The sequence below is a fragment of the Scyliorhinus canicula genome, chromosome 2 (genome assembly GCF_902713615.1).
Source record: "Scyliorhinus canicula chromosome 2, sScyCan1.1, whole genome shotgun sequence".
NCBI lineage: Eukaryota > Metazoa > Chordata > Chondrichthyes > Carcharhiniformes > Scyliorhinidae > Scyliorhinus > Scyliorhinus canicula.
Window position 1 is genome coordinate 90,962,855 of NC_052147.1, and position 26,190 is coordinate 90,989,044.

The following is a 26,190-nucleotide window of genomic DNA, read 5'->3' on the forward strand; positions in this document are numbered from 1 at the left end:
GATTGGTCATTCTTAAAAAAAATTGCCTCTTAGTGTCCAAAGATATGCAGGTTAGGTGAGATTATGGGGAAAGGGTGGGGGAGTGGGCCATAGAGGGTGCTCTTTTTTTTTTAATAAACAATTTTATTGAGGTAGTTTCTGGCTTTATAAACAGTTACAGACATCAGAAAGAAAGCAAAAAAGGCAAACATGTGCAAACATCCACGTACTTTCAATACTTCCATCGTAACATATTGCACAAGCCATAGAGGGTGCTCTTTGAGAGAGGCAGTACAGACTCGAAGGACCGAATGGCCTCCTTCCGCACAGTAGGGATTGTAAGGTTCTTAAGCTGAAATAATTCAATAATGAATGACAAAGCAAAATTAACCTCTTATAACTCGCCGCGTAACTAAAAAGAAAATGCCCCACACTGTCACAAAGGGATTAATTCTCCCAGGAGCATTAGACATGGCTCGCATGGTCCTAGATGAGGTCAATTGAAAATTTGAAATTTATCCAGCTTAGTGATAATTTGTGATATTGCTTGAGAATTGAGAAGTACAGCTATTTCCCATTTAAAGTTAGCACAGAAGATCTCCGTAGAACTGGATAAAAGTACAAACATTTCAGATTGTGCAACCTTGCTAGTTTAAATCCGATATGTTTGGCACAATGAACTTGTTGAGAATTTGCTGTTTCTTGACATGACCAACCAGCACAACTGATACACAGATCTTTGAAGCGTTGGATAATTGTGTTTGAAAAGTGTGGGCTTAATGGTGTTCATGGCTAAGAAAAACAATGGAGTTATAATAAGTATTACGGTCAGGGCATTTTTTTTTTTGAACTATTGGGCATGAACTAACCAAAAAAAAAAAATCAGGGTCCGTTCTGGGCAGGATTAGTAGTGTCGTTTGCGGCGCTTGTAGAGATGGGAACGACCCTGCTATATCTAAAGGCACTCTGTTGCTATTACGGGCCCTGGCAGGGAATCACCCCCCTACAGACGCACACACCCCACCCACCTAGGCCGCATTTTAGTGTCATTTCCTGCGCTGAAGAGCTCCAAGATGTGGAGTTTTTCAGACCAGAAAGAGATGGGGACACCATTTTTAAATGATGATCTCTCAACCTCCGGCCTCCCCCAATGCCCCAACTCACCTATAAGGGGTCCTCTGTCTCCCCCCACTCCATTTCACATGGGTAGGGCACCCTAGGACCCGATTCTCAGTGTTACAAAATGCTAATCTGGCACCTTGGCACTGCCAACCTGGTACCTGGGTAGCAGTGCCAGGGTGCCCAGGAAGCACCAGCAGTGCCAGGGTGCCACCCTGTCCTCCTTCGATCGCCTGGGAGACCTACCCCCTCTAAGTGCTGTTCCATTGGTTCCCTGTTTGTGGGGGCGAGTGCTGAACGGTACCCAGCTGGGGTGTCTTCGGCATGGCCAATAGATGCCAGGTGCATATTCGATCCGGTGTCAGCATGGCTAAGTGGGTTTCTAAACTCACAACATGTGTGAGACTGGTTCCCGCACATTGGGCAGAACCCAGTTCACCACATCTCGCGAGATCTAGTCAGCTCCCACGAGGCATAACTGCCAGCGGGAATCCTGGGAAGGCCTCTCCCGGGATCAACTGACCATGTCCCATTCCGATTCTGGTGGCATCGGCACGCTATTGGACGGCAGTGGATCTTCTGGTCCATACCGTAAACAGCGTCTCCTGTTGTTCGCACCCTGCACCGCTGTGGAGCTTTTGGTGAAAGGTCGCCATCGGCAGGAACAGATGACCCCGCCGGTGGGAATTGCCATAAAATCCTGTCTGTTCTATAACCAACACCATAACAACACACCTTACAATATCTGTCTGTTTATTTGTTTTATCTCATAGGAAACAGAAGTTACTGGAAAACTGTGAACATCGCAGGAAGGTCCTGGAGCAGTCCAAACTGTTGCAAATGTTCCTGAGAAGCTCCTATGAGGTAAAGGAGGCCCATCACTGAGCATCAGGATAAAACCAGATACTGTAAATAAACTGGATAGCACCAGATACTGTAAATAAACTGGATAGCACCAGATACTGTAAATAAACTGGATAAAACCAGACACTGTAAATAAACTGGATAGCACCAGATACTGTAAATAAACTGGATAGCACCAGATACTGTAAATAAACTGGATAAAACCAGACACTGTAAATAAACTGGATAGCACCAGATACTGTAAATAAACTGGATAGCACCAGATACTGTAAATAAACTGGATAGCACCAGATACTGTAAATAAACTGGATAGCGCCAGATACTGTAAATAAACTGGATAGCACCAGATACTGTAAATAAACTGGATAAAACCAGACACTGTAAATAAACTGGATAGCACCAGATACTGTAAATAAACTGGATAGCACCAGATACTGTAAATAAACTGGATAGCACCAGATACTGTAAATAAACTGGATAGCACCAGATACTGTAAATAAACTGGATAAAACCAGACACTGTAAATAAACTGGATAGCACCAGATACTGTAAATAAACTGGATAACGCCAGATACTGTAAATAAACTGGATAGCACCAGATACTGTAAATAAACTGGATAGCGCCAGATACTGTAAATAAACTGGATAGCACCAGATACTGTAAATAAACTGGATAGCACCAGATACTGTAAATAAACTGGATAGCACCAGATACTGTAAATAAACTGGATGGCACCAGATACTGTAAATAAACTGGATAGCGCCAGATACTGTAAATAAACTGGATAGCGCCAGATACTGTAAATAAACTGGATAGCACCAGATACTGTAAATAAACTGGATAGCACCAGATACTGTAAATAAACTGGATAGCGCCAGATACTGTAAATAAACTGGATAGCACCAGATACTGTAAATAAACTGGATAGCACCAGATACTGTAAATAAACTGGATAAAACCAGACACTGTAAATAAACTGGATAGCACCAGATACTGTAAATAAACTGGATAGCGCCAGATACTGTAAATAAACTGGATAGCACCAGATACTGTAAATAAACTGGATAGCGCCAGACACTGTAAATAAACTGGATAGCACCAGATACTGTAAATAAACTGGATAGCGCCAGATACTGTAAATAAACTGGATAGCACCAGATACTGTAAATAAACTGGATAGCGCCAGATACTGTAAATAAACTGGATAGCACCAGATACTGTAAATAAACTGGATAGCACCAGATACTGTAAATAAACTGGATAGCACCAGATACTGTAAATAAACTGGATAGCGCCAGATACTGTAAATAAACTGGATAACGCCAGATACTGTAAATAAACTGGATAACACCAGATACTGTAAATAAACTGGATAGCGCCAGATACTGTAAATAAACTGGATAGCGCCAGATACTGTAAATAAACTGGATAGCACCAGATACTGTAAATAAACTGGATAGCGCCAGATACTGTAAATAAACTGGATATCACCAGATACTGTAAATAAACTGGATAGCACCAGATACTGTAAATAAACTGGATAGCACCAGACACTGTAAATAAACTGGATAACGCCAGATACTGTAAATAAACTGGATAACGCCAGATACTGTAAATAAACTGGATAGCACCAGATACTGTAAATAAACTGGATAGCGCCAGATACTGTAAATAAACTGGATAGCGCCAGATACTGTAAATAAACTGGATAGCGCCAGATACTGTAAATAAACTGGATAACGCCAGATACTGTAAATAAACTGGATAGCACCAGATACTGTAAATAAACTGGATAGCACCAGATACTGTAAATAAACTGGATAGCACCAGATACTGTAAATAAACTGGATAACGCCAGATACTGTAAATAAACTGGATAACGCCAGACACTATAAATAAACTGGATAGCGCCAGATACTGTAAATAAACTGGATAGCACCAGATACTGTAAATAAACTGGATAACGCCAGATACTGTAAATAAACTGGATAGCACCAGATACTGTAAATAAACTGGATAGCACCAGATACTGTAAATAAACTGGATAGCGCCAGATACTGTAAATAAACTGGATAGCGCCAGATACTGTAAATAAACTGGGTAGCACCAGATACTGTAAATAAACTGGATGGCACCAGATACTGTAAATAAACTGGATAGCGCCAGATACTGTAAATAAACTGGGTAGCACCAGATACTGTAAATAAACTGGATGGCACCAGATACTGTAAATAAACTGGATAGCACCAGATACTGTAAATAAACTGGATAGCACCAGATACTGTAAATAAACTGGATAGCACCAGATACTGTAAATAAACTGGATAACGCCAGATACTGTAAATAAACTGGATAGCGCCAGATACTGTAAATAAACTGGATAGCACCAGACACTGTAAATAAACTGGATAGCGCCAGATACTGTAAATAAACTGGATAGCGCCAGATACTGTAAATAAACTGGATAGCGCCAGATACTGTAAATAAACTGGATAACGCCAGACACTGTAAATAAACTGGATAGCGCCAGATACTGTAAATAAACTGGATAGCACCAGATACTGTAAATAAACTGGATAACGCCAGATACTGTAAATAAACTGGATAGCACCAGATACTGTAAATAAACTGGATAGCACCAGATACTGTAAATAAACTGGATAGCACCAGATACTGTAAATAAACTGGATAGCACCAGATACTGTAAATAAACTGGATAGCGCCAGATACTGTAAATAAACTGGATAGCACCAGATACTGTAAATAAACTGGATAGCACCAGATACTGTAAATAAACTGGATAACGCCAGACACTGTAAATAAACTGGATAACGCCAGATACTGTAAATAAACTGGATAGCACCAGATACTGTAAATAAACTGGATAGCACCAGATACTGTAAATAAACTGGATAGCACCAGATACTGTAAATAAACTGGATAGCACCAGATACTGTAAATAAACTGGATAACGCCAGACACTGTAAATAAACTGGATAGCGCCAGATACTGTAAATAAACTGGATAGCGCCAGATACTGTAAATAAACTGGATAGCGCCAGATACTGTAAATAAACTGGATAGCGCCAGATACTGTAAATAAACTGGGTAGCACCAGATACTGTAAATAAACTGGATGGCACCAGATACTGTAAATAAACTGGATAGCGCCAGATACTGTAAATAAACTGGGTAGCACCAGATACTGTAAATAAACTGGATGGCACCAGATACTGTAAATAAACTGGATAGCACCAGATACTGTAAATAAACTGGATAGCACCAGATACTGTAAATAAACTGGGTAGCACCAGATACTGTAAATAAACTGGATGGCACCAGATACTGTAAATAAACTGGATAGCGCCAGATACTGTAAATAAACTGGATAGCACCAGATACTGTAAATAAACTGGATAGCGCCAGATACTGTAAATAAACTGGATAGCACCAGATACTGTAAATAAACTGGATAGCACCAGATACTGTAAATAAACTGGATAGCACCAGATACTGTAAATAAACTGGATAGCGCCAGATACTGTAAATAAACTGGATAGCGCCAGACACTGTAAATAAACTGGATAGCACCAGATACTGTAAATAAACTGGATAGCACCAGATACTGTAAATAAACTGGATAGCACCAGATACTGTAAATAAACTGGATAGCACCAGATACTGTAAATAAACTGGATAGCACCAGATACTGTAAATAAACTGGATAGCACCAGATACTGTAAATAAACTGGATAGCGCCAGATACTGTAAATAAACTGGATAGCACCAGATACTGTAAATAAACTGGATAGCACCAGATACTGTAAATAAACTGGATAACACCAGATACTGTAAATAAACTGGATAGCGCCAGATACTGTAAATAAACTGGATAGCACCAGATACTGTAAATAAACTGGATAGCACCAGATACTGTAAATAAACTGGATAACACCAGATACTGTAAATAAACTGGATAGCACCAGATACTGTAAATAAACTGGATAACACCAGATACTGTAAATAAACTGGATAGCGCCAGATACTGTAAATAAACTGGATAGCACCAGATACTGTAAATAAACTGGATAACACCAGATACTGTAAATAAACTGGATAGCACCAGATACTGTAAATAAACTGGATAGCGCCAGATACTGTAAATAAACTGGATAACGCCAGATACTGTAAATAAACTGGATAACGCCAGATACTGTAAATAAACTGGATAGCACCAGATACTGTAAATAAACTGGATAGCGCCAGATGCTGTAAATAAACTGGATAGCGCCAGATACTGTAAATAAACTGGATAACGCCAGATACTGTAAATAAACTGGATAGCGCCAGATACTGTAAATAAACTGGATAGCGCCAGATACTGTAAATAAACTGGATAACGCCAGATACTGTAAATAAACTGGATAACACCAGATACTGTAAATAAACTGGATAACGCCAGACACTGTAAATAAACTGGATAACACCAGATACTGTAAATAAACTGGATAACACCAGACCCTGTAAATAAACTGGATAGCGCCAGATACTGTAAATAAACTGGATAACACCAGACCCTGTAAATAAACTGGATAGCGCCAGATACTGTAAATAAACTGGATAACACCAGATACTGTAAATAAACTGGATAGCACCAGATACTGTAAATAAACTGGATAGCACCAGATACTGTAAATAAACTGGATAGCACCAGATACTGTAAATAAACTGGATAGCACCAGATACTGTAAATAAACTGGATAGCGCCAGATACTGTAAATAAACTGGATAACACCAGATACTGTAAATAAACTGGATAGCACCAGATACTGTAAATAAACTGGATAGCACCAGATACTGTAAATAAACTGGATAACGCCAGATACTGTAAATAAACTGGATAACGCCAGATACTGTAAATAATCTGGATAGCGCCAGATACTGTAAATGAATTGGGTAACACCAGATACTATAAATAAACCTGATACCTGATTTAAAATGTCATCTGAAAGAAGTTAAATATTTCTGTCAGATCCAGATATTATTGAACTGGATAACACCAGAAACTGTAAATAATCTGGATAATGCCAGATACTGTCAATAAACTGGATAATGCCAGATACTGTAAATAAACTGGATAGCACCAGATACTGTCAATAAACTGGATAACACCTTATACCTGTTTTGAAATGTCATCCGAAAGAAGTTAACTATTTCTGTCAGAGCCAGAAGGTTAGGAAACCAAATGAAGTGTTGGGGAGAGACGCACACTGGTAGGTTGAGGATTGATGATGGTTATGCGTTTTACCAACACTGATTGTTTTCTGAACTATTTTTCTTCAGGCTGTGTCGTGGCTGAATGAAAAGATCAGTGTCACCCTGGATGAGAGTTGGACAGATCCCAGCAACCTACAGGGCAAATTGCAGAAACACCAAACCTTCGAGGCTGAGATCATGGCTAACCAGAACAGGATCCGGAACATCAGCACCGTGAGTCTTCCTGCTTGGGATCCTGCTATTGCCGCAATTGAGACTCTTTTGTCCATTGCTGCAGTAACACACATCTGTGAAGCAGGGAAATGACAGCCTGGAATAGTCGGCTCACTGGATCAAGTGTTTGTGGCCACCAGTGCAGCTTTTAATCGGGGCATTGCGAACATCTCATATTCAGGTCCAAATGAAAGGAATGTACCTGCATAAATCCCTGCATCTGCAGCCAAACATTTGTTTCAGTATTTGACTGTTTGATTTTTCTTTGTTAAATGTTGCAATTTCAAATGCTCTTCTCCCATTTTGGACCCAGTTTGTTTATTTATGTGTTTTGCATAATCAACAGTGGGCTGAATATTACACAGGTCCCTAAGTGCCAACACCAATGCTGAAAGCAGGATGCAACTCTGCTTCTGTGAGCAGCAAGACCCTGGGACAGCATCATGCCGAAGCCAGCCAGTAAGGATGGGGCTTAACCACAAGAGCTGCTCTCCCAATCAGAGGGCCAGCAGCCGCAGCAGCATCACCGCTAGCAGTGGCCAGTTTAAAAAAAATATATTCACACAGGTGATGTTGGCGTCGCTGGCTAGGCCAGCATTTATTGTGCATCCCGAATTGCCCTTGAACTGAGTGGCTTGCTAAGCCATTTCAGAGGGCACTTTAAAGAATCAACCACATTACAGGGTGACATGTGGCGCAGTGGATAGCACTGAGACTGCGGCACTGAGGACCCATGGCAGCACGGTAGCATTGTGGATAGCACAATTGCTTCACAGCTCCAGGATCCCAGGTTCGATTCCGGCTTGGGTCACTGTCTGTGCGGAATCTGCACATTCTCCCCGTGTCTGCGTGGGTTTCACCCCCACAACCCAAAGATGTGCCAGTTAGGTGGATTAGTCACACTAAATTGCCCCTGAATTGGAAAAAAAAATAATTGGCTACTCTAAATTTCTTTAAAAAAAGAATCAACCACATTGCCACAGATCGGGAGGCAGATGGATGACCGGTTTCCTTCCCTAAAGGACATTAGTGAAGCAAATGGATTTTAACGATATTCAGCAATGATTTCATGGTCATTATTCGACTTTTAATTCCAGATTTTTATTGAATTGAATTTCAGCATCTGCCATGGTGGGATGAAAGCCAGGTTTCTGGTTTAATAGTCTGGTGATAATACCACCACGCCATTGCCTCCCCCATTGCTGAAGCTGCTTCACTAGGGAGCTGGGCCCTCAAAAGACAGGTATTTTTGGTGAGGGAAATCTGGGGCGAGGCAAGCAATCCAGCAGGCCCTGGCAATCGGGGCTGAGTGTTTGTAGAGCACTGTGCTGCCATGACCTCATGGGTGACTGTGGCTGCCGGGAGCTCCTCTGTAGGCCCTGGATCACCATCCAAAGAAGGCACATCCCTGTAACCCGCTGGGAGGCTGCCAGGGGTTCTCTGGTGGTGCAAAATTCCGGCTGTTGTGTCCTAGATTCACCCACCAGAGGAAATTGTTTTGCAGTATCAACCCTTAACCATTTTATGCACCTCAAAGAATAACGCTGAATCTTTTAAACTCGAGGATGCAAGCCTTGTCCATGCAGACATGGTGTTGCCGTCCCACTATCTGGTTTCTGGAGTTTATTATTATAACCTATCTGCCTGGTGTGCGCTCACTGACGACAATGTTGCTTCCGATTGAATCCCAATGCAGGAAGGGGAGCAGATGATCGATGCTGGGCATTACGCTGTAAATGAGATTGAGCCCCGGATGAAGCAGATTCAAGACCTTTGGAATGAGCTGCTGGAGAACTGCCATGAGAAGAAGTCCAAGCTGGTGGATGCACACAAGGTGCTTGAATGCTATCTGACTCTTGTACCATTGATATCTCACCATGAGCATTAGCAGCGGTGGCATTTCAGCTCCCTGCTGACTTCACATGGCCTCCACTTTGTAGCTCAAGACAGTGGCTCACACAGTACTTTGGGTCCAGTTACTCTTTACCTGTGAGTCTAAACGATGAGCTTTGGCAGAATATTGGACCATGAGGCCAATTTCAGGCCAATAGTCTCACGTTGGTGCAATCTCACTGGATAGGGATCAGGAGAGTATCCTTGGCTTACTTCCCCACTTGTGGCTCCCTGCTCAGTACATGCTTTCAAAAATGCTGCAGTCATAAGATTTTCTGACCTTGGGCATGATTTAACCAAAACTTTTCAAAGTGTCATTTTGGGCGAGTTTGACGGTGTTTTTTCCACCGGCTTTTTGGTTGAGATCCACACCTGTATTCACCCACGCTTAGGCTGAAATTCTCCAGTCGTTGCAATTCGCCTTTCCCGCCGGCAGTGCACCCCTTTCCACGGGTTTCCCGGCAGTGTGAGGCGGCTTCAATGGGAAATCCCATACAGCTGAGACCGTGGAGGATCCCACCCTTAGTCATTTTGTTGGGTCTTGGGGAGTTTCTCCCCGATCCAGCCCACACTTTTGGGGAGCTGAACCCACCGGCCAGACAGGTTAATCGGAGATCGGTCCGCCATTTTGAAATTGTGCACCAATTTCTAAGTGAGCATGAGGGTCCCCAACACCCCCACCCACGGACAATGTCACCCCTTGCACACATGGGCATTTCCCACTACCTACAAGTGAGGGCACCATTCTTATGGGGTAGCTGTGGGCCCCCGCTCTCCCCCCCCCCCTTTCAGGATCCCCACCATACAACCTTTATCATGCCCCTTCATATCTTCCCTTCGCCCCCTCCCCCACCCTTTAAACCCTCTTCATCCCCCCTTTTTATGGGCGTGGTCCCCTCAGGCCCTGACCCTTGGCAGTACCACCCTGACACTGCCACCCTAGCACACTGCAGTGACCCTTCCAGCCTGGCAGAGCCACCCAAACATCTGGGTGCCAGGTTTAAAGTGTCCAGATGCCAGAGGGACAGCAAGGGTGCCACCCTGTCTTGTTCCTGACCACCCAAGGATCACCAATGGCCTGGGAAACCTCCAGGTGCTGTTACACCTGGCCCACCTATGGGGAACGGGCATGACGGTGGAGTTGAGGCCATGATGAGATCAGCCATGATCACATTGAATGGTGGATTGGTTCGAGAGGCTAAATTGCCAACTCCTGCTCCTAATTCTTATGTTCTAAGAAAGAGCGATTCTGTCCGATTTCACCATTCAGCTCTTGGTCTGTAGCCCTGTAGGTAACAGCACCTACAGCACAAATTTGGTGTTCTTGATTAATAAGGGGATTTCTTGATTAATAAGGTGATCATGGGGTATGGGGAGAAAGCAGGACAACGGGGATCATAGAATCATAGAATTTACAGTGCAGAAGGAGGCCATGGCCCATTAGGTCTGCACTGGCCCTTGGAAAGAACACCCTACTTAAGCCCACACCTCCACCCCATCCCCGTAACCCAGTAACCCCACCAAACCTTTGTAAGACACTAGGGGCAATTTATCATGGCCAATCCACCTAACCTCAGAAAGTTTACAGTGCAGAAGGAGGCCATTCGGTCCATTGAGTCTGCACGGCCCTTGGAAGAAGCACCCTTTTTAAACCCACGCCTCCACCCAATCCCTCTTAACCCAGTAACCCCACCAAGGACACTAGGGGCAATTTATCATGGCCAATCACCTAACCTGCACATCTTCGGACTATGGGAGGAAACCGGAGCACCCGGAGGAAACCCACGCAGACACGGGGTGAACGTGCAGACTCCGCACAGACAGTGACCCAGCCGGGAATCGAACCTGGGACCCTGGAGCTGTGAAGCAACAGTGCGAACCATTGTGCTACCCTGCTGCCTGGGGACCATATCAGCCATGATCGAATGGAGGAGCAGACTCACTGGGCTGAATGGCCTAATTCTGCTCCTACATCTCATAATCTTATGGTTTAAGTGAGCCTAATGGCTCATTTAGATATATTGATCGAGATCTCGGCCAACGTGCGCGAGATCCAGATTGCTGCATCTAGCAAGTTTTGGGTGAATCTTGTGAGGCCTCTCGCGAGATTCACCGGCCTCACCGCGATACCAAGTCGGGCGCGACGAGGCCGTTAAATTGAGACCCTCATCCAGGGAAATGTCCATTCTTTCTGGTGTCTAAATTGCTTTTGATGTTCTTGATGCAGTGAATGTCGTGTGCCTGCGGAGTCCTGTTTCACCATCTCTCCCTACCACACCCCCATAAACAGAGGCAGGAAATTACCGGCAAAGCAGAGCTTTCAATTTCTTTTGATGCAAAGCAGTGAGTTGAGGCCCAGGTTTGTGAATGACTTCGACTGGACTGAGCACAATACCCCAAGTTAGCTCTCCCCACCTCGGCTGCACACCCGATTTGATACAGATGGGCTTGATTGCCATGAGTTGGGGAAGAAGATTCCACCAGAGTCCACCTTGCTGCCCACTGCACTGGGGAAAGACTGCCCATGCTTGTTGGGGGTTGGGGGGAGCAGGTTTCTGTGTAGGGAGCTGTGGTTGGTGAATCATTAACTTTTCCTTCTCTTTAACCGTGGAGGCCCTGAACTTCCAGCGAAGCATTGATGATGTGGAGAAGTGGCTGAGTGAGGTGGAGAAGCAGCTGGATCATCCTGTCCAGGGCACAGACATGGTGTCGGTGAAGAACCTGCTCAACAAGCAGCAAGATCTGGAAGAAGACATTAGCAGCTATGTAGAGAGGATGCAGGGTTTACTCGATCAGTCTGAGGAGTTTATCCAGGAAAATCACTTCCTGGCTGAGGAAATTCGAGACCGGGTCGGCAATGTACTCCAGAGGTAAATGTAAAGATTCAGATCGTATAATTTGAGCCATGCCAACAGGGCATGGCAATCTTTTGATGAGCTCCGTCAGTTGTGTGGTTTGCCTGAAGTGGAAATGATTTCATTGGTTATGCTGAGTACCTGTTGTCTGTTGCTCAGATACCAGGCACTGGCGAATCCGATCGAGGACAGGCGCAGGATCCTGGAGGACAAAACACGGCTTTATCAGCTGTTCCGGGATCTGGACGACGGGCAGGCCTGGGTACAGGAGAAGATGGTGTTGGCTACAATCAAGGATGTTGGACAATCGCCTAACGCTGTACAGAGCTTGCAGAAGAAGCATCAGGTGAGTCACCTGAGGAAAAGTTTTGTTCTGGGACAACGGTCATTCCTGGGACCAGGTCCTGGCTGGGTGTGGGCACCGGGGCCAGGCTGGGTGCAGGGACCGGGGCCAGGCTGGGTCCGGGACCGGGGGGCCAGGTTGGGTGCGGGCACTGGGGGCCAGGCTGGGTGCGGGCACAGGGGGCCAGGCTGGGTACGGGGACGAGGGGCCAGGCTGGGTGCGGGCACTGGGGCCAGGCTGGGTGCGGGGACGAGGGGCCAGGCTGGGTGCGGGCACCGGGGCCAGGCTGGGTGCGGGCACCGGGGTCAGGCTGGGTGCGGGCACCGGGGTCAGGCTGGGTGCGGGCACCGGGGTCAGGCTGGGTGCGGGCACCGGGGTCAGGCTGGGTGCGGGCACCGGGGTCAGGCTGGGTGCGGGCACCGGGGTCAGGCTGGGTGAAGGCACCGGGGTCAGGCTGGGTGAAGGCACCGGGGTCAGGCTGGGTGAAGGCACCGGGGTCAGGCTGGGTGAAGGCACCGGGGTCAGGCTGGGTGAAGGCACCGGGGCCAGGCTGGGTGCAGGGCATCAGGGCCAGGCTGGGTGCAGGGACCGGGGGCCAGGCTGGGTGTGGGCACCGGGGCCAGGCTGGATGCGGGGACGGGGGCCAGGCTGGGTGCGGGACTGGGGGCCAGGCTGGGTGAAGGCACCGGGGCCAGGCTGGGTCCGGGACCGGGGGGCCAGGCTGGGTGCGGGCACCGGGGGCCAGGCTGGGTGCGGGACCGGGGGCCAGGCTGGGTGAAGGCACCGGGGGCCAGGCTGGGTGCGGGCACCAGGGCCAGGCTCGGTGCGGGGACCGGGGGCCAGGCTGGGTGCGAGGACCGGGGGCCAGGCTGGGTGCGGGCACCAGGGCCAGGCTGGGTGCGAGGACCGGGGGCCAGGCTGGGTGCGGGGACCGGGGGCCAGGCTGGGTGCGAGGACCGGGGGCCAGGCTGGGTGCGGGGACCGGGGACCAGGCTGGGTGCGGGCACCAGGGCCAGGCTGGGTGCGGGGACCGGGGGCCAGGCTGGGTGCGGGGACCGGGGGCCAGGCTGGGTGCGGGGACCGGGGGCCAGGCTGGGTGCGGGGACCGGGGGCCAGGCTGGGTGCGGGGACCGGGGGCCAGGCTGGGTGCCGGGGCCAGGCTGGGTGCCTTGGCCAGGCTGGGTGCGGGCACCAGGGCCAGGCTGGGTGCGGGCACCAGGGCCAGGCTGGGTGCGGGGACCGGGGGCCAGGCTGGGTGCCGGGGCCAGGCTGGGTGCCGGGGCCAGGCTGGGTGCGGGGACCGGGGGCCAGGCTGGTTGCGGGCACCGGGGGGTCAGGCTGGGTGCGGGCACCGGGGGGTCAGGCTGGGTGCGGGCACCGGGGGGTCAGGCTGGGTGCGGGCACCGGGGCCAGGCTGGGTGCGGGCACCGGGGGGTCAGGCTGGGTGCGGGCACCAGGGCCAGGCTGGGTGCGGGGACCGGGGGCCAGGCTGGGTGCGGGGACCGGGGGCCAGGCTGGGTGCGGGCACCGGGGCCAGGCTGGGTGCGGGCACCGGGGCCAGGCTGGTTGCAGGCGCCGGTGCCAGGCTGGGTGCGGGCACCAGGGTCAGGCTGGGTGCGGGCACCAGGGCCAGGCTGGGTGCGGGGACCGGGGGCCAGGCTGGGTGCGGGATCGAGGTCTGGCTGGGTGCGAGTCCGAGGCCTGGCTGGGTGCGGGCACCAGGGCCAGGCTGGGTGCGGGAACAGGGGGGCCAGGCTGGGTACAGGCACCGGGGCCAGGCTGGGCACGGGGACCGGGGGACAGGCTAGATGCGGGGCTGGGGGCCAGGCTGGGTGCGAGTCCGAGGCCTGGCTGGGTGCGAGTCCGAGGTCTGGCTGGGTGCGGGGACCGAGGCCTGGCTGGGTGAAGGCACCGGGGTCAGGCTGGGTGAAGGCACCGGGGTCAGGCTGGGTGAAGGCACCGGGGTCAGGCTGGGTGAAGGCACCGGGGTCAGGCTGGGTGAAGGCACCGGGGCCAGGCTGGGTACAGGCACCGGGGTCAGGCTGGGTGAAGGCACCGGGGTCAGGCTGGGTGAAGGCACCGGGGTCAGGCTGGGTACGGGGACGAGGGGCCAGGCTGGGTGCGGGACTGGGGGCCAGGCTGGGTGAAGGCACCGGGGCCAGGCTGGGTACAGGCACCGGGGCCAGGTTGGGTGAAGGCACCGGGGCCAGGCTGGGTCCGGGACCGGGGGGCCAGGCTGGGTGCGGGCACCGGGGGCCAGGCTGGGTGCGGGACCGGGGGCCAGGCTGGGTGAAGGCACCGGGGGCCAGGCTGGGTGTTGGACCGGGGGCCAGGCTGGGTGCGGGCACCAGGGCCAGGCTAGGTGCGGGCACCAGGGCCAGGCTCGGTGCGGGGACCGGGGGCCAGGCTGGGTGCGAGGACCGGGGGCCAGGCTGGGTGCGGGCACCAGGGCCAGGCTCGGAGCGGGGACCGGGGGCCAGGCTGGGTGCGGGGACCGGGGGCCAGGCTGGGTGCGGGCACCAGGGCCAGGCTGGGTGCGGGGACCGGGGGCCAGGCTGGGTGCGGGGACCGGGGGGCAGGCTGGGTGCGGGGACCGGGGGCCAGGCTGGGTGCGGGGACCGGGGGCCAGGCTGGGTGCGGGGACCGGGGGCCAGGCTGGGTGCGGGGACCGGGGGCCAGGCTGGGTGCGGGGACCGGGGGGCCAGGCTGGGTGCCGGGGCCAGGCTGGGTGCCTTGGCCAGGCTGGGTGCGGGCACCAGGGCCAGGCTGGGTGCGGGCACCAGGGCCAGGCTGGGTGCGGGGACCGGGGGCCAGGCTGGGTGCCGGGGCCAGGCTGGGTGCCGGGGCCAGGCTGGGTGCGGGCACCAGGGCCAGGCTGGGTGCGGGGACCGGGGGCCAGGCTGGTTGCGGGCACCGGGGGGTCAGGCTGGGTGCGGGCACCGGGGGGTCAGGCTGGGTGCGGGCACCGGGGGGTCAGGCTGGGTGCGGGCACCGGGGCCAGGCTGGGTGCGGGCACCGGGGGGTCAGGCTGGGTGCGGGCACCAGGGCCAGGCTGGGTGCGGGGACCGGGGGCCAGGCTGGGTGCGGGCACCGGGGCCAGGCTGGGTGCGGGCACCGGGGCCAGGCTGGGTGCGGGCACCTGGGCCAGGCTGGTTGCAGGCGCCGGTGCCAGGCTGGGTGCGGGCACCAGGGTCAGGCTGGGTGCGGGCACCAGGGCCAGGCTGGGTGCGGGGACCGGGGGCCAGGCTGGGTGCGGGATCGAGGTCTGGCTGGGTGCGAGTCCGAGGCCTGGCTGGGTGCGGGCACCAGGGCCAGGCTGGGTGCGGGAACAGGGGGGCCAGGCTGGGTACAGGCACCGGGGCCAGGCTGGGCACGGGGACCGGGGGACAGGCTAGATGCGGGGCTGGGGGCCAGGCTGGGTGCGAGTCCGAGGCCTGGCTGGGTGCGAGTCCGAGGTCTGGCTGGGTGTGGGCACCGAGGCCTGGCTGGATGTGGGGACAGGGGGGCCAGGCTGGGTGCGGGGACAGGGGGGCCAGGCTGGGTGAAGGCACCGGGGTCAGGCTGGGTGAAGGCACCGGGGTCAGGCTGGGTGAAGGCACCGGGGTCAGGCTGGGTGAAGGCACCGGGGTCAGGCTGGGTGAAGGCACCGGGGCCAGGCTGGGTACAGGCACCGGGGCCAGGTTGGGTGCGGGCACCGGGGGCCAGGCTGGGTCCGGGACCGGGGGGCCAGGCTCGGTGCGGGACCGGGGGCCAGGCTGGGTGAAGGCACCGGGGCCAGGCTGGGTGCGGGGACGAGGGGCCAGGCTGGGTGCGGGCACCGGGGGCCAGGCTGGGTGCGGGCACCGGGGGCCAGGCTGGGTGCGGGCACCGGGGGCCAGGCTGGGTGCGGGCACCGGGGCCAGGCTGGGTGCAGGGCATCAGGGCCAGGCTGGGTGCAGGGACCGGGGGCCAGGCTGGGTGTGGGCACCGGGGCCAGGCTGGATGCGGGGACGGGGGCCAGGCTGGGTGCGGGACTGGGGGCCAGGCTGGGTGAAGGCACCGGGGCCAGGCTGGGTGAAGGCACCGGGGCCAGGCTGGGTCCGGGACCGGGGGGCCAGGCTGGGTGCGGGCACCGGGGGCCAGGCTGGGTGCGGGACCGGGGGCCAGGCTGGGTGAAGGCACCGGGGGCCAGGCTGGGTGTTGGACCGGGGGCCAGGCTGGGTGCGGGCACCAGGGCCAGGCTAGGTGCGGGGACCGGGGGCCAGGCTGGGTGCGAGGACCGGGGGCCAGGCTGGGTGCGGGCACCAGGGCCAGGCTCGGTGCGGGGACCGGGGGCCAGGCTGGGTGCGAGGACCGGGGGCCAGGCTGGGTGCGGGGACCGGGGGCCAGGCTGGGTGCGGGCACCAGGGCCAGGCTGGGTGCGGGGACCGGGGGCCAGGCTGGGTGGGGGGACCGGGGGCCAGGCTGGGTGCGGGGACCGGGGGCCAGGCTGGGTGCGGGGTCCGGGGGCCAGGCTGGGTGCGGGGACCGGGGGCCAGGCTGGGTGCGGGGACCGGGGGCCAGGCTGGGTGCGGGCACCAGGGTCAGGCTGGGTGCGGGCACCAGGGCCAGGCTGGGTGCGGGGACCGGGGGCCAGGCTGGGTGCGGGATCGAGGTCTGGCTGGGTGCGGGATCGAGGTCTGGCTGGGTGCGAGTCCGAGGCCTGGCTGGGTGCGGGCACCAGGGCCAGGCTGGGTGCGGGAACAGGGGGGCCAGGCTGGGTACAGGCACCGGGGCCAGGCTGGGCACGGGGACCGGGGGACAGGCTAGATGCGGGGCTGGGGGCCAGGCTGGGTGCGAGTCCGAGGCCTGGCTGGGTGCGAGTCCGAGGTCTGGCTGGGTGTGGGCACCGAGGCCTGGCTGGATGTGGGGACAGGGGGGCCAGGCTGGGTGCGGGGACAGGGGGGCCAGGCTGGGTGAAGGCACCGGGGTCAGGCTGGGTGAAGGCACCGGGGTCAGGCTGGGTGAAGGCACCGGGGTCAGGCTGGGTGAAGGCACCGGGGTCAGGCTGGGTGAAGGCACCGGGGCCAGGCTGGGTACAGGCACCGGGGCCAGGTTGGGTGCGGGCACCGGGGGCCAGGCTGGGTCCGGGACCGGGGGGCCAGGCTCGGTGCGGGACCGGGGGCCAGGCTGGGTGAAGGCACCGGGGCCAGGCTGGGTGCGGGGACGAGGGGCCAGGCTGGGTGCGGGCACCGGGGGCCAGGCTGGGTGCGGGCACCGGGGGCCAAGCTGGGTGCGGGCACCGGGGGCCAGGCTGGGTGCGGGCACCGGGGCCAGGCTGGGTGCAGGGCCTCAGGGCCAGGCTGGGTGCAGGGACCGGGGGCCAGGCTGGGTGTGGGCACCGGGGCCAGGCTGGATGCGGGGACGGGGGCCAGGCTGGGTGCGGGACTGGGGGCCAGGCTGGGTGAAGGCACCGGGGCCAGGCTGGGTGAAGGCACCGGGGCCAGGCTGGGTCCGGGACCGGGGGGCCAGGCTGGGTGCGGGCACCGGGGGCCAGGCTGGGTGCGGGACCGGGGGCCAGGCTGGGTGAAGGCACCGGGGGCCAGGCTGGTGTGTTGGACCGGGGGCCAGGCTGGGTGCGGGCACCAGGGCCAGGCTAGGTGCGGGGACCGGGGGCCAGGCTGGGTGCGAGGACCGGGGGCCAGGCTGGGTGCGGGCACCAGGGCCAGGCTCGGTGCGGGGACCGGGGGCCAGGCTGGGTGCGAGGACCGGGGGCCAGGCTGGGTGCGGGGACCGGGGGCCAGGCTGGGTGCGGGCACCAGGGCCAGGCTGGGTGCGGGGACCGGGGGCCAGGCTGGGTGCGGGGACCGGGGGCCAGGCTGGGTGCGGGGACCGGGGGCCAGGCTGGGTGCGGGGACCGGGGGCCAGGCTGGGTGCGGGGACCGGGGGCCAGGCTGGGTGCGGGGACCGGGGGCCAGGCTGGGTGCCGGGGCCAGGCTGGGTGCCTTGGCCAGGCTGGGTGCGGGCACCAGGGCCAGGCTGGGTGCGGGGACCGGGGGCCAGGCTGGGTGCCGGGGCCAGGCTGGGTGCCGGGGCCAGGCTGGGTGCGGGCACCAGGGCCAGGCTGGGTGCGGGGACCGGGGGCCAGGCTGGGTGCCGGGGCCAGGCTGGGTGCGGGCACCAGGGCCAGGCTGGGTGCGGGGACCGGGGGCCAGGCTGGTTGCGGGCACCGGGGGGTCAGGCTGGGTGCGGGCACCGGGGGGTCAGGCGGGGTGCGGGCACCGGGGCCAGGCTGGGTGCGGGCACCGGGGGGTCAGGCTGGGTGCGGGCACCAGGGCCAGGCTGGGTGCGGGCACCGGGGCCAGGCTGGGTGCGGGCACCGGGGCCAGGCTGGGTGCGGGCACCGGGGCCAGGCTGGTTGCAGGCGCCGGTGCCAGGCTGGGTGCGGGCACCAGGGTCAGGCTGGGTGCGGGCACCAGGGCCAGGCTGGGTGCGGGCACCAGGGCCAGGCTGGGTGCGGGGACCGGGGGCCAGGCTGGGTGCGGGATCGAGGTCTGGCTGGGTGCGAGTCCGAGGCCTGGCTGGGTGCGGGCACCAGGGCCAGGCTGGGTGCGGGAACAGGGGGGCCAGGCTGGGTACAGGCACCGGGGCCAGGCTGGGCACGGGGACCGGGGGACAGGCTAGATGCGGGGCTGGGGGCCAGGCTGGGTGCGAGTCCGAGGCCTGGCTGGGTGCGTGTTCGAGGTCTGGCTGGGTGTGGGCACCGAGGCCTGGCTGGATGTGGGGACAGGGGGGCCAGGCTGGGTGCGGGGACAGGGGGGCCAGGCTGGGTGCGGGGACCGAGGCCTGGCTGGGTGCGGGGACAGGGGGGGCCGGGCTGGGTGCGGGGACCGAGGCCTGGCTGGGTGCGGGGCAGGGGGGCCAGGCTGGGTGCGGGGACTGAGGCCTGGCTGGGTGCGGGGCAGGGGGGCCTGGCTGGGTGCGGGGACCGAGGCCTGGCTGGGTGCGGGGACCAAGGCCTGGCTGGGTGCGGGGACAGGGGGTCCAGGCTGGGTGCGGGGACCAAGGCCTGGCTGGGTGTGGGGACCGAGGCCTGGCTGGGTGTGGGGACAGGGGGGCCAGGCTGGGTGCGGGGACCGAGGCAAGGCTGGGTGTGGGACCGAGGCCTGGCTGGGTGCGGGGACAGGGGGGCCAGGCTGGGTGTGGGGACCGAGGCCTGGCTGGGTGCGGGGCAGGGGGGCCGGGCTGGGTGCGGGGACCGAGGCCTGGCTGGGTGCGGGGACCGAGGCCTGGCTGGGTGCGGGGACCGAGGCCTGACTGGGTGCGGGGCAGGGGGGCCAGGCTGGGTGCGGGGACCGAGGCCTGGCTGGGTGCGGGGACAGGGGGGCCTGGCTGGGTGCGGGGACAGGGGGGCCAGGCTGGGTGCGGGGACCGAGGCCAGGCTGGGTGCGGGGACTGAGGCCTGGCTGGGTGCGGGGACCGAGGCCTGGCTGGGTGCGGGGACCGTGGCCTGGCTGGGTGCGGGGACCGTGGCCTGGCTGGGTGCGGGGACCGAGGCCTGGCTGGGTGCGGGGACCGAGGCCTGGCTGGGTGCGGGGACCGAGGCCTGGCTGGGTGCGGGGACCGAGGCCTGGCTGGGTGCGGGGACCGAGGCCTGGCTGGGTGCGGGGACCGAGGCCTGGCTGGGTGCGGGGACAGGGGGGCCAGGCTGGGTGCGGGGACCGAGGCCTGGCTGGGTGCGGGGCAGGGGGGCCGGGCTGGGTGTGGGGACCGAGGCCTGGCTGGGTGCGGGGACAGGGGGGCCAGGCTGGGTGCGGGGACCGAGGCAAAGCTGGGTGTGGGACCGAGGCCTGGCTGGGTGCGGGGACCGAGGCAAGGCTGGGTGTGGGACCGAGGCCTGGCTGGGTGCGGGGCAGGGGGGCCGGGCTGGGTGCGGGGGCCAGGCTGGGTGCGGGCACCAGGGCCAGGCTGGGTGCGGGGACCGGGGGCCAGGCTGGTTGCGGGCACCGGGGGGTCAGGCTGGGTGCGGGCACCGGGGGGTCAGGCTGGGTGCGGGCACCGGGGCCAGGCTGGGTGCGGGCACCGGGGGGGTCAGGCTGGGTGCGGGCACCAGGGCCAGGCTGGGTGCGGGCACCGGGGCCAGGCTGGGTGCGGGCACCGGGGCCAGGCTGGGTGCGGGCACCGGGGCCAGGCTGGTTGCAGGCGCCGGTGCCAGGCTGGGTGCGGGCACCAGGGTCAGGCTGGGTGCGGGCACCAGGGCCAGGCTGGGTGCGGGCACCAGGGCCAGGCTGGGTGCGGGGACCGGGGGCCAGGCTGGGTGCGGGATCGAGGTCTGGCTGGGTGCGAGTCCGAGGCCTGGCTGGGTGCGGGCACCAGGGCCAGGCTGGGTGCGGGAACAGGGGGGGCCAGGCTGGGTACAGGCACCGGGGCCAGGCTGGGCACGGGGACCGGGGGACAGGCTAGATGCGGGGCTGGGGGCCAGGCTGGGTGCGAGTCCGAGGCCTGGCTGGGTGCGTGTTCGAGGTCTGGCTGGGTGTGGGCACCGAGGCCTGGCTGGATGTGGGGACAGGGGGGCCAGGCTGGGTGCGGGGACAGGGGGGCCAGGCTGGGTGCGGGGACCGAGGCCTGGCTGGGTGCGGGGACAGGGGGGCCGGGCTGGGTGCGGGGACCGAGGCCTGGCTGGGTGCGGGGCAGGGGGGCCAGGCTGGGTGCGGGGACTGAGGCCTGGCTGGGTGCGGGGCAGGGGGGCCTGGCTGGGTGCGGGGACCGAGGCCTGGCTGGGTGCGGGGACCAAGGCCTGGCTGGGTGCGGGGACAGGGGGTCCAGGCTGGGTGCGGGGACCAAGGCCTGGCTGGGTGTGGGGACCGAGGCCTGGCTGGGTGTGGGGACAGGGGGGCCAGGCTGGGTGCGGGGACCGAGGCAAGGCTGGGTGTGGGACCGAGGCCTGGCTGGGTGCGGGGACAGGGGGGCCAGGCTGGGTGTGGGGACCGAGGCCTGGCTGGGTGCGGGGCAGGGGGGCCGGGCTGGGTGCGGGGACCGAGGCCTGGCTGGGTGCGGGGACCGAGGCCTGGCTGGGTGCGGGGACCGAGGCCTGACTGGGTGCGGGGCAGGGGGGCCAGGCTGGGTGCGGGGACCGAGGCCTGGCTGGGTGCGGGGACAGGGGGGCCTGGCTGGGTGCGGGGACAGGGGGGCCAGGCTGGGTGCGGGGACCGAGGCCAGGCTGGGTGCGGGGACTGAGGCCTGGCTGGGTGCGGGGACCGAGGCCTGGCTGGGTGCGGGGACCGTGGCCTGGCTGGGTGCGGGGACCGTGGCCTGGCTGGGTGCGGGGACCGAGGCCTGGCTGGGTGCGGGGACCGAGGCCTGGCTGGGTGCGGGGACCGAGGCCTGGCTGGGTGCGGGGACCGAGGCCTGGCTGGGTGCGGGGACCGAGGCCTGGCTGGGTGCGGGGACAGGGGGGCCAGGCTGGGTGCGGGGACCGAGGCCTGGCTGGGTGCGGGGCAGGGGGGGCCGGGCTGGGTGTGGGGACCGAGGCCTGGCTGGGTGCGGGGACAGGGGGGCCAGGCTGGGTGCGGGGACCGAGGCAAAGCTGGGTGTGGGACCGAGGCCTGGCTGGGTGCGGGGACCGAGGCAAGGCTGGGTGTGGGACCGAGGCCTGGCTGGGTGCGGGGCAGGGGGGCCGGGCTGGGTGCGGGGACCGAGGCCTGGCTGGGTGCGGGGACCGAGGCCTGGCTGGGTGCGGGGCAGGGGGGCCGGGCTGGGTGCGGGGACCGAGGCCTGGCTGGGTGCGGGGACCGAGGCCTGGCTGGGTGCGGGGACAGGGGGGCCAGGCTGGGTGCGGGGACCGAGGCCTGGCTGGGTGCGGGGACCGAGGCCAGGCTGGGTGTGGGGACCGAGGCCTGGCTGGGTGCGGGGACAGGGGGGCCAGGCTGGGTGCGGGGACCGAGGCCTGGCTGGGTGCGGGGCTGGGGGCCAGGCTGGGTACGGGACCGGGGCCAGGCTGGGTGCCGGGGCCAGGCTGGGTTGGGACCGGGGCCAGGCTGGGTGGGGGTACCAGGTTGGGTGTCAGTGCCAGGGCCTGGCTGGATGCCACGATGTGGGTGAGGTTTGTTTGAGAATAACCAGAGCACTCGGTGAATTCTGTTGTCTGTGCAGGCTTTGGAGAATGAGATCAGCAACCATGATTCCCTGATAAGAGCTGTAATGGAGACGGGACAGAATCTTGTTAAGGGTGGGCACTTTGCTTCCCGGGAGATTGCAAAGCAGCTGTGGGAGCTGAAGGATGCAGTGGAGACATTGAAAGAGGAGGCAGAGAAGAGGAGCAAGTTGCTAAGAGAGGAGCATGCAGCACAACTCTTTTTCTCTGAGGTAGGTGCTTGATTATATCACTGAGAAATTCTGCTTCTCCTGGGGATCATCCAATGACTAGCGACCATAAGTTGTAGGAGCAGATATAGGTCTTTTGACCCATCAAGTCTTCTCCCCCATTCAACGAGATCATGACTGATCGGATATCATGATCCTTAACTCCACTTTCCTGCCTTATCCCCATAACTCTTGATTCCCTTACTGATTAAAAATCTGTCTCTCTCAGCCTAGAACATACTTAACAACCCAGCCTCTACAGCCCTCTGCAGTAAAGAATTCCACAGATTCACCACCTCCTCAGTGAAGAAATTCCTCCTCATCTCTGTCTTAAATGCTCTGAGGTTATGCCTTCCGGTCTTAAACTCATCAGAAGAGGAAACATTCTCTCATCTACCCTGTCAAGCCCCCTGCGAATCCTATATGTCTCAATAAGGTCGCCTCTCACTCATCTAAACTCCAATGACTGCAGGCCCAGTTTACTCAACCTCTCCTCATAAGAAAATCCCTCCATACCCGGAATCAACCTAGTAAACCTTCTCTGGACTGACTCCAATGCCAGTATATCTTTCATGATGTGGAGATGCCAGCGTTGGACTGGGGTGAGCGCAGTAAGAAGTTTTACAACACCAGGTTAAAGTCCAACAGGTTTGTTTCAAACACTAGCTTTCGGAGCGCAGCTCCTTCCTCGGGTGAATGAAGAGGTACGTACCTTTTCATTCACCTGAGGAAGGAGCAGTGCTCCGAAAGCTAGTGTTTGAAACAAACCTGTCAGTATATCTTCCCTTGGACAAAGGGACCAAAACTGTTCACCGTATTCCAGGTCTAACTAGTGCCTTATATAGTTTCAACAAGACTTCCCTATTTTTATACTCCATTCCCTTTGAAATAAAGGCCAACATTCCATTTGCCTTCCCTATTACCTGTTAAATTTGCATGCTAGCTTTTTGTGAATTATGCACGAATCCCTCTGTGCTGCAGCTTTCTGCAGTCTTTTTCCATTTAAATAATATTCAGCTCCTTTATTCTTCCTACCAAAGTGCAGAACTTCACATTTTTCTACATTAGTATTTATATGTTCATATATATGTTAGTGACCGTGAGAATCAGACATCAGCAGTTCTCTCGTCACCAAACAATGCAGTGGTCAGCTCAGTGCATGTGACTGTATGACGCAGATCCAATCAGTTCATCCTCCAATCTGGCTTTCTGTATTCCTCTACCCTTTACTCATTCTATCTCATTTTTAAAAAATATTGGTATTCAACATTTTTACACCAACAATTCCCAATGCGCTCCCCCCCCCCCCCTCCCCCCACCCTTTGGCAGCAACCAGGTCTCCAAAATGTAAAATGAACAACCCCCATCTCTGGTGGAACCCCTCATCCACCCCTCTTAGGGAAAATGTCACCTTTTCTAAGGACAGAAACTCCAACAGGTCCCCCAGCCACGCCAACGCACTGGGGGGAGAAGTTGACTCCACCCTAACAGGACCTGCCTGAGAACAATCAACGAGGCAGCACGGTAGCATGGTGGTTAGCATAAATGCTTCACAGCTCCAGGGTCCCAGGTTCGATTCCCGGCTGGGTCACTGTCTGTGCGGAGTCTGCACGTCCTCCCCGTGTGTGCGTGGGTTTCCTCCGGGTGCTCCGGTTTCCTCCCACAGTCCAAAGATGTGCGGGTTAGGTTCGATTGGCCATGTTAAATTGCCCGTAGTGTCCTAATAGTAAGGTTAAGGGGTGGAGTTGTTGGGTCACGGGTATAGGGTGGATATGTGGGTTTGAGTAGGGTGATCATTGCTCAGCACAACATCGAGGGCCGAAGGGCCTGTTCTGTGCTGTACTGTTCTATGTTCTATGTTCTATGAGGCGAAGGCTAAAACGTCTGCCCTTCCACTCCCGCCTGTAACTCTGGCACCCACCCTATCTCTCTGACAGAGAACTGACCGCCTGCATTGCTCCTTTCAGCAGCTCACTCTGTTTGTTGGCTGTTCCTGCTATTCTCTCCAGCAGCTGTGCACAAGCCACTGTGACCCAGACAGTGATAAACTCATGTGGCAACTAAGTGCTTCTATTATCTGCAAAGGTTACAGGAGGTGGTGACCAGGCGAAAGCCACCATAATGGTAAGGCGGGTCAGTGAGACTGCAGCCTGGTTTTTGCAGTGAATGTACCTGGTCTGTGTGTGTGAGATGGTCTGAATGGGTAAATGTTCTACTCTCACTGTTGATCTCTGCTCACTGGCAGCTGTTGGAAGCTGAGTTATGGATGGAGGAGAAAAGACCACAGCTGGAGAGCTCCGACTACGGAAAGGATGAGGAATCCACACAGGTGCTGTTCCGGAAGCTGGACAACATTGATTTGGATCTGGTCAGTTACAAGTCCAGGATGCTGAAACTGAGGGAAACGGGGAACAATCTTTCCAGCATGAGCCACCCTGACAGGTACATCCCAAGAATTCTCCACAAGACTTTACAGTGGAATACATCAGACAGGGACCAGCTGGAGGATGCCATGTCTGGGCCTCAGTAAGGAGAGAAGAGAAAGTTCAAAGGGGCTCTGGCCAAGTCATGCTCGTCAGAAAGAGAGCGGGAGAGTTTTAACGCTGCACAGAGGAAAGTGAGGGAAGAGAGATCATGAGTGTTTAGATTACTGTTGCCGACAGCAGAGGGTCAGTTCAAACAGCAATGTTTTCATCTTCCCACCTGTCTGTAAACAGAAGGTATTTTGAATGAGTTTTGTTTTAGAATAAAGGGTGGCGTAGTTTGCCAATCACTTGGTTTTTGTGTGATCCAATTTTACTAATAATCCCACGGCAAACTCGAGGTAGGATTAACTCAGAAGATTGGTTTACCTTTACACATTTAAAACCCCGAAAACAAGTGTCTGCAGCTTCCCATTCCACATGCACACTATTGGAACCAACAATTCTACGGACACGTGCTTGTAGGATTAGAATAGCGGTTTTAATATACTCACAACAGAGCCAGCCTATTAGCCATTGAACTTTCGGTGAACTGGCCAGCTGACCATGTGGCACTGATCTTTATACAGCAGCTTCCGGGGGGGAGGAGTCCTGGGCAGAGCCAAGGGAGAAGCCCCGTACAACTCGAGCATTCCCAGAGCTACTCCCCCTGGAGGACAGGTAGTGCAACTGCACTTACAATATAGACACATGTGTATACAGATTATAATCCGGTGTGAATCACATTCACCACACACACGGCAAAGGGAGGAAGGGAGCTTTTATACTACAAGAACCATCGAGAAAGCTGAATGTTGATTCACATGAGTTCCAGAGTCCCAAAGTCAGAGCCCAATGAGTAAA

General features: G+C 57.7%; 1 protein-coding gene across 1 annotated transcript in view; it reads left to right on the forward strand.

Annotated features, from left to right (window-relative positions):
- sptbn5 (spectrin, beta, non-erythrocytic 5) overlaps positions 1-26,190 on the forward strand; it is a 332,093-nt gene that overhangs the window by 230,421 nt on the left and 75,482 nt on the right. The window contains exons 49-55 of the mRNA XM_038790252.1: positions 1,872-1,962; positions 7,307-7,453; positions 9,150-9,287; positions 11,960-12,216; positions 12,361-12,547; positions 22,655-22,867; positions 25,110-25,306. Of these exons, the coding sequence (XP_038646180.1) occupies positions 1,872-1,962; positions 7,307-7,453; positions 9,150-9,287; positions 11,960-12,216; positions 12,361-12,547; positions 22,655-22,867; positions 25,110-25,306 (1,230 nt within the window). The remainder of the gene's footprint in view (positions 1-1,871; positions 1,963-7,306; positions 7,454-9,149; positions 9,288-11,959; positions 12,217-12,360; positions 12,548-22,654; positions 22,868-25,109; positions 25,307-26,190) is intronic.